The following is an 8948-nucleotide window of genomic DNA, read 5'->3' on the forward strand; positions in this document are numbered from 1 at the left end:
CCCAAATATTCTTCCAGCTTTCAACAATTTTCAAAGACTTCCTGGTCTATCAGTCTTTCACATTTATCTGCCTCTGTGCATTTTTGGCTAATTGCTTTTAAAAAACTTCCTCTGGCAGGCGCTTTCACCATTCCATGTGTCTTAAGAAAAAAAAAAACCACCTTTCATTTCTTTTGAGCCTGCCTCTGCTAGCTTCGTTTGATAGCACCACTGCAATTACTAGAAGAGACACCTAACAGTTATTCTCTCTTCAGACATTCCCCAGCCAAAAGCTATTCCACAGTTCTTTATCATTCTTATCACCTCTCTCTGTACCCTTCCGACTTAAATGCTGAGACTTTAAAAATTTTCTTCTGGGGCATGAAGCCATCACAGGTAGGCAGCAAGGTTTAAAACATGCTTACTGGTTGTAGATGGAGAGGAATCTTAGCTTCACATTATTGCTAGTGACAGGAAGGCAGAGGACTCCTCAGTGATGACAATAATTGAAAACAAATTATTTCCTTGCAATCACTGTTTTCATATATATTTAGAGAATGCTTTTGTAATTTATCTAGGAAAAGACTTAGTTCTGTGGTGTTACTTAAATATATATTTTAACTCTTCAAAGAAATTATATAAGATCCCATGATGTGCTTTATGCCGGTACCATGAAAACAGATATTTCTTCACACTATTCAGTAATGGAACTGAAAACAGCAAGGCCTAAGATATTCATGACGTGTTACCAAGTCTTGAATGCCTAAAGGGCAGCAATTACAGCTCAATAAGCAGTTGTGTCAAAGGCATCCAGTGTAACCATATAGTGTTCTCTTCAGTATCCACACCACCATTTTACAGTGAAGTGCTGTTAAAGAGTGATACCGCTCTTCAACATTTTAAATCTCTCTATTCTCAGTCCTTTTGTTAAATCTACAAAATCAATTTCATATTGTGGTAAGGCTTGCTAAACTTCAGTTCGGTATCTTTACATATGGTCCAGGCCAGTCTTTTCTTGGGTGGTGGGGGAGGGGGTGTTTGGAATTGGGGAGATGTTTGCGTTACTATTCCTTTAGCTTCTGATCAGAATCCAAAATCACTACTTTTCTAGTGGCAGCATCTTTCTTAAATATAAAAAGTCACTTCTTTGCAGCAACTGTCTCAACTTCCCTGCAAAGGATTGTGTAGATCGTGGTTAATAAAAGGAAGAATATATTACAGAGAGTACTTAAAGGTTTTCTTTAAAGATGCCAACATCACAGAAGTTTAGGTACTCGGGTAAACAGTCACTGGTGTGTCTGAAGAGTGGCCTCTTTTTCACTTCAAAGCTGCTGGTCTAATTAGAAAGCAATTTGTTATCTAAGGATTATGTAGGAAAACAGGAACTGTTCCATAGCACAGGATGCTGAATCAGTTGGCAGCGTGTCCTGCGTGTTGCAAGGATCTGTACCAGCTGCTTCTGAGGAGATGGTCAGACACTTAAATAGCAAATGGTGAAATTACATGCCTCTGGAGAGGTACAGAGCAGCGTCGTTCATGGCAGGAGGCCAGTAGGTCAAACTCATTGGTTCTGTACCATGGTTTTTCTAGGTGAGACAGCTGTAAGCAGAGGTGGATCATGAGAATCAAACTTTTTCTCCTGAGATGCCACGTTATACCTGATTTTAACTTTTGCATCTCTGCTATCTGCGGTGTATTTGATCTTTAACATCACAGCCTACAGGAACATTGATGATGAAGAAACTGAGTAACCAGGAGAACAGACCTTTTTATCTCTGTTAATAATAGCTATATGAGTTAAGACCACTTTTCTTAAGAATCTTAATGTATGGCATCTTGGTGTCTCAATCTGTGTGTCACATAAGTATTCATAAATACACTTCTGATGCTGCATAATAACTGTCTCTTGTTATTTTTTTAGAGAACCTTAAATATTTTATATAATGACATAGATCTAAGCTTAGAAGCATTAAAAATGAAATAAAGCATCACATTCTTTTCCATCGTCACTGCTTTCAGGAGATTGTGATGGATCTTTCAGTGAGAGCGGCGTTATTTTGTTTGCTTATTGCCAGCACTTAAAGTGCAAGAGCAGAGTTCACTACAGGTAGGAGTAGGCCAACGTCAAGACCTTTGGAGACTTGACCTTTGCAGTCAAGTCTGGATGTACTTGGTGTAAAGAAAGTGTGCGCTCCTTTGGTCTATGCAGTACTCGGCCTGCCAGGCAGTGCAGAAGCCCAGGTATGAGAGGAGCTCAGGGAGCAGGCGCTCCCCAGTATCCCGAGCAGCTGTGGATGAAAGGTCCGCTCAGCAGCTGGGCGATGGGGGGCTGTTGCCATTCCCTGTTTGAGAGCTGCTTTTGGAGTGCTTCTTCCCTTTTGGTCTCTGAAACACATCATGTTTTTCACTAGTGAAATGAAGTTTCTGGTGTGAAGTTTAAGAACTGAAGGACTGCACGCTTTTACCAGGAAGAACAAGCTCATACAAAGAGTAAAATCAGAAGAAAGCACTTGTGGCATGATGGCAGGTGGGGCATCTTGAACACACAGAGAACCTGCTAATGGGCATCTGGAGTGAATTGCCAGCTGGAGGTGGGGAGCCTTGCAATTGAACTGCACATTCCTCTGCCAGCTGACTGAGATAAACTTGTTTTTACTGTCTTTGCTCTTGTGGGTTTTGTTGTGGTTCTCTTACAGGGTTGCGTCCTTTGAGGAGTCGAAGTCCATGTGCCTATCTTGGGTTTAACTTTTGCTATTCATGTTAGCGCTGTGACTTCTGAATAACTGCCTGGCTTTTTCCCCCCAGCACCTTCTGCTGATTTCAAATGGAACTACAAAGTACTTTGCTTTTTCAGACAGAGGTAATTCTTTTGGGAACCTAAATAGAGACTACTGGATTGAATTATAGGTACTTGCATTTAAGCATTCTAACCTTTACTTTTATTATACAAGTGCTCTTTCCCAATAACAAACAATTGGCTCTTCACCTGCTCAATGCAATATGTTCTATGTTATTTGTGTAGATGTGTAAACCAGTGGTGATGCATTAAGTAGTTTTAAAAATAGGATAGTATTAAAATGTGATAGAGGACTTACATACAGTAAAGGTACTTTCTGTTTGAATCCTGTTTTCATCTCATAGGCTTCAATAAATTACAGTGTTTCTTAAACCCGTGGTCATGGCCTCGGTGTTTTTATAAAATGATTCAATGGAGTTCTTAAAAGTCTATGAGAACTGAGATTGCGCAAAAACACACATAATCTCAGACAAGGCATTATCCGTTTTGTTCTTGCAGGGTGGGTAATGACAAACAGCTGTAATGAAAGGTAATTGCCGACAGCGATTGCTAGCAGATAGGGACAGTGACTATCAGGGACAGTAATGATAGTCACTTCTCATTCTTCATCAGTTTGGGTTTAAACTTGAGAGTCAGAAACGGAGAAGCCAAAAGGCAGTAGTACTTTCAAACAGTTTGAGTTGCATTTTTGTGGGTCAATCAGAGTCAATCTATCTGAGGTGCACTAAAAATTGTACATCTACAGCTAATGGCGGGGGGGAGGGAGAATGTTCTGGGGTTTCTTTTTTATGTGTGACAAATGACACGCAAAAAAAGAAAACTCCATACTTGTGGGTTTTTTTTTAATTTGAGAAATCATCCATTTGTCCTTAAACTAGAATAATAACTGCTTTACAGAATACTGACTGAATCTTTTCATGGTTTCAAAATTTAGCACAGAGAAGTCCTTTTGTTTCCCATCACTGTTATATTTTCCTTCCAAATTCTATGGAAAGCATACTTTACAAACCCTACAATCTTTCCCAAAGTATACAAGCTAATAAAAAAAAAAAAGTCAGTTCCCCTTTATCATCCTTCTCAATTTCCTAGATGTCAGTGCTTGCTATGAACTTGCTGTTTATGCGTCTTCCATTTAACAAGACTGCCTTCCTTGTACAGGCGAGCTCATCTCTCTCGGGAGCTTGTTACATCGCTTTCTTCTCATTAGGCTAGGGAAGGGAAAGTGAGAGAGGTGCCTTCCCTCCCCCCAAATCCTGTGTCCTGTAAGGGAACTGACACAGTACGTTGCAGGAGGTCTCTGGTGTGCGGTGAGTTGCTTAAAGTGCGGCTTGCTTGCCCTCATGTGAGAAAGCAAAACTGTTAAACGACCTTTTTGAACGACAGCAGCTGTTTCATCTGTATGGCACAGCGCTAATCTCCGCTCCGTTTTGTTTTCCTCCCTGGTATTTATCTACAGCTGGTTATTTTTAAACCTGCAGAGCTGAGGGCTGGGTTTAAGCTTGCTTCGTGAGACATGAGACTCCCTTAAATGTCCTTCAGTTCTTGCATTTCTTCTCTTTCGGCCCAGATCTCCTGGGTTTCTGCCACTGGCCGTGGTAATTCAGGAAGGCCTTTGTGGGGTCTTGTGCCATGGCCAGTTCCTCATTAACTGAAAAATAAACCAAACAACACACAATACTTTGCAGTGCTTAATTTTTATAAAGAAAAGGAGCTGGCACATATTAGTAAAAACTAATCTCACTAAATTGAAGGTGCCTGAGCAGCATGCAAGTATCAGAGTATCATGCTCCTGGAGGAAAGTCTTCTGAGTCCGAGATTAGGACTGTGCCTATGCCCAGTGAAGCCCTGACACTAACTCTGTTGACATCAATAGAAACACAGTGTTCTCCTCTACCTCCACCAGCTTTCAATCAGAATAAAATCCTTAAATGGCAGCCAGGAGAGCAGTTAGCTTGTACTGGCAGTTTGTGTTCCGCTTTGTGCCGTGGGAGCCTCAAACTGGCCTGATCCTCCCGATGCTGCCGGTGGTACAAACCGAACAGAAAAATGATCTCTGCCCCCATAACCTGCCATCTTCAGAACAGGAGCGTGTCATCAGAGCCTTGGAGAATAGGAGAATATTTGGAGTGGGATGGGGAAACAGAGAAGACACACACACAAAAAAAAAACCCCAAAAAACCAAAAAAAACCCCCAAAAAACCCAAGGCCAGTTAGCATAAAACATTTTGTCACGGGATATTAGCTTCCCTTGTCATTGCTAGCTGCTCAGGGGAGAGGTGTGCTGTTTTGTTTGTTAGATTTAGCTTTATTTTTAATGAATCTTGAAGGGATGATATTAAGGCGGGTTTTAATATAATTACATGGAGCCCCTCTCTTGCTGCGCAGAGAAAAATGAAATGCTTATTTGACCATGAAACAAGACAGCCTTGCTTTTAGTAATGCAAATTTGATTTTATTGTATTTTTTTAAAAGACATCTAAGGTAATAGGCACCTAAAGCCTGCGGAATTTCTGAGGTTTGGTCAGAGAGGGAGGGTTGGCATTTGAACGAGTCTGTTGCCGTGCTTATCTGTGGCTAGTTGTTCTGCTCACCTGATGGTCTGAACTGAATCTGTCTCCGCTTGCCTGTTCAGGGGGAGCTGCTCGGGATGATTTATGTGAGTTGGCTGGAGGCCTAAGTGGTAGGTTGGATTCTGGCAGTCTCAGATCGAGCAAAAGAAGGGCTTGGAGGTAGAACTGGGACTGTGATGCCCAAAGCATTATGCAGGCAGGAATTCATCTCACATCCTCTTGAGAATGCCAGTCAGAACACCTGTGATCTGCAAACTGAGAATCTCTTTCCCCGAGGCACGGAACAGCCAGGTGATTCCTTTCAAGCATCCTTCTCGGTTATGAAAAGGAGAGCAATATTCCTTTGGCAAATTAGTCTGCCAACTACTCCATTCACCTCTCTCTCTTAAAGCCTTGATTGCTAATCTCAGCAAATTTAGGAAATCGCTACTTACTTAAATTCACTACAAATCCAAAGCTAAAAATTCTGTGCTTTAAGAGACGGAAGATTTAACATCTGGTTCTGCAGATTATTTCCAGATGTGCAGAAAAGTGCAGCCATAAGAAAGATTTGGGGACCGTGAAATGGGGCAGGCCGGCCCGGTTCAGCAGTTGCTCAGGCAGCACAAATGCGAACATCTGTGGGGTGTTTCACATGGGCTCTTTTGGCTGAGGGAACTGTTGTCTGAGCCTCAACAAAATACCCGAACTGATGGGATCTGTAACCCACCTGCTTTTCCTAGCTGGAATAGAAAAGCAAAAGCATCACCAGCTAAGAATGAGTCAGTAGTATCTCAGTATTATTTCATAATACCCAATGTCTAACCATCACAGATGGACACAGAGATGATTATTTGCTGAAAGGGAGAATCCCCACTTTTATCCAAAGTCTAATGCAATAATTTCATTGGCTTCCATTTCAACCTTTTTCAAGAAAAAGCTCTTAATACTTAGCCTTCCCATTCCCTCACGGATATTGAATTGCATGATGTTTTGGCACCACACCATTTTTTGGTAGTTGTTTACTAGTGTGTGAAAAGCTGTCAGCACCTTGCTCTACAGATAATTTATAGCCGAAGGCAGCGCTGGGTTAGGCATGCAGAACAGGCTTCCCTACTTGATTAATTCAGCATCTGAAAGCATGTCTTGAACAGGCAATGTTTGAGTCTTAGCAACTTGAAGGCAACTTCTGGTGTACACTTGTATGCAAACAGACACCCTTCCTCTCTGTTAAAGCCTCGGGTCTAAATGCCTGGAGATACAAAGTAGGAAGTGAATTCATGCTACATTTCTGGGTGTGTGTGACCTTCTAACTGTATAAATTGTGTTAAATTGCCAAGTTTTCAGGATTCCAGAAGGCTGCAGGATAGAGCAAGCTTAATGAATGTACAAATTACTGTGCTTGATGTGGCATCTAGGTAGGGCTCTTCCCTAGCCTTGCACTGGTGGGTAAATCTAGCCTTCTCCTGTGGGGCTGATGCACCTCGAGCCAGCTTGGGGTGAATGTCTCCGCTTATCTGCAGAGCCCTGTGGTCAGGATTGTCCTGTCTGCCCTATCCAAGTCTCTGCTTTTGAGATCACAGGTGAGCTGCTAGAGCCGAAACATGTGGCACGTGCATTGTGGACTGTTGTCCCAGGCAGGGACAAGCTGGACCAAGAAGCATCTGAAGTTTACAGAGGAAATCTAGGATGTCATCGTAGCTCCCCCAGCAGTCCCTATGGAGGAAAGGTTCAAAAGGCAGCTAATCTGAGGAACAAGCTCAGCCCAGTGTCTGCGAGAACATGTTTTGGAAGGGCTGGTTTTTGTTTTGGTTTTACTCTGAGGACAGATTCTTTTTGAAGTGAGTATAAGCTGATTTTAAAATAGAAAAAGCAACATGGCAAATGTGCATTTAGGTACAGATTTAAAAGCAAATATGTACCTTTGAAAGAACACAGACGGGTACTCAATAACCAGCTACTTACAGCATGTAAGTAAGTGCTGTTACCTGGCTCACTGAAGACTTGCACGGTGAAAGCACAGAGGAAAATGATCTGTACTTTAACCACTCTGTTCTTTTTCTCCCTTTTGATTGCCCCTTCTATTGTGTAGTGTATGGTGTAAAATCTTCTATAGTATGGTATGTAAAATTACAGGGTTTTAAGTGAGGGTTCAGTCCAAGTTCTAAACAAATTCCCATAACGTTTTTCAAATAGAAAATTGTCTAAAGTGCAGTGCCACTCCATAAAATTGTTTATGATCATAGTTCTTTTCAGTTCAATTAATGGTACAAGCCTAACTGTAGCTTATTGAATGAGAAGTTTTGTCCGTCTACCCATTCATTGCCCCCAAGCCTGACTCACCTTCTAATAGTTGGATCCTGAAGTAGGCAATTAGCAGCAGCAGGAGTAAAGTCACAGGCATAAAGATCCAACCAAAGAGAATGTAGCCTGGCAGCTCCCTCAAAAACTCCGAGAATATGTAACTTGCGCTCATTTTCCTCTATGGCAACCGTGCTGAGCAAGATCCTTCGGATCTCCAAGTGTGGACCTTATTTATCCTGCTTTCTTCCTTTTTTCCCTGCATCCACGTTCTGCCCTTTGCTCGGGCCATTATCTTTTTTTGGACTTTGGTTTGTTTGTGTAGGCTTGTGATTCCCAGTAGGACTGGAGTTCATTTGCGAAGTTACTCAACCACAAAGTTTAAAAGGGCATATTGAAGTAATGCAGGGCTTTGAAACCTTTGGATATGTCGGGCTGGGCAGAGCTCAGTATGTCTGAGCTGCTGCTTTTGAGCAATATAGGTTCCGTCACCTGCTAATGTTGTACAGGCTGTTCTCAATAATAAGCACCCTCTTTCTAGATATATTATTAATTTTACAATAGATCTCAAACGCTTGCTCAGGGTGAAGACCCTGTTATACAAACCGCACAGGTATACATGAGGTCTCTGCTCGGAAGAGTTTTCAAACCAGACCACTGAGGCAGCCAGCAAGCGACCGCGTGGGCGCTGTGCCAACAGCGTTTTTTCCAAAGAGCAGCTGCAGAACAGTGAAACTCAGGACAGTTTCTTTTTCAGCGAAATTGAAAATACGCGATATTTTTGCAGGGGGTACAAAGGACTCAAGAACCTTTTAAACATTCAAGTAACTGGGTTTGAGGTGTTCGGTTTTTCCCATCTGGTCACCAGCCTATGGCAGAACTGTGACTAGGATGAATTGATTGGTTTAAAAAGATGATTAGTCATTTGATGGCCCTTCCCTATACCTGCAGGTTTCTGAAAATACCTGGGTAGTGGACCTGACATCTTGGAAGTACTATTTCATGCAGGCTGCATTGACTTCACTTGGGGGCAATGCAGAATCTCACAGCTTGACCTGCCCGCGTGCTTGAATTGCAGCAGAGACGTGCTTCAGGTTGTTGGAGATCAGGTTAGTCTACCTGAACATTGAGTTCAGGCTTATCAAATCTGATGTCTACTGAAGGCATCAGGTAACATTAAGCACTGTGGGTTTGTGGCTTCAGCAGCTTGCTGTGACATGCACAAAAAATCTGGCTCATTTCATGTGCATTGGAGAGATGGTGAGGATTTTACTTCTTTAATACCTCCCAAATATGAAATTGAACCATGGGCCCAAGGTGAA

The 8948-nt window shown here is 42.1% G+C and overlaps 1 protein-coding gene across 1 annotated transcript; it reads right to left on the reverse strand.

The window, feature by feature from the left end:
- Nucleotides 1-2985: 2985 nt before the first annotated feature.
- On the reverse strand, nucleotides 2986-7897 carry SMLR1 (small leucine rich protein 1). The gene is made up of 2 exons (XM_054196305.1): nucleotides 7669-7897; nucleotides 2986-4424 (listed from the first exon to the last, which is right to left on the reverse strand). Exons 1-2 carry the CDS (start codon nucleotides 7799-7801, stop codon nucleotides 4312-4314), a joined length of 246 nt encoding a protein of 81 aa, XP_054052280.1. The 5' UTR covers nucleotides 7802-7897; the 3' UTR covers nucleotides 2986-4311.
- Between the last annotated feature and the right edge of the window lie 1051 nt (nucleotides 7898-8948).

The sequence above is a fragment of the Rissa tridactyla genome, chromosome 3 (genome assembly GCF_028500815.1).
Source record: "Rissa tridactyla isolate bRisTri1 chromosome 3, bRisTri1.patW.cur.20221130, whole genome shotgun sequence".
Classification (NCBI taxonomy): domain Eukaryota; kingdom Metazoa; phylum Chordata; class Aves; order Charadriiformes; family Laridae; genus Rissa; species Rissa tridactyla.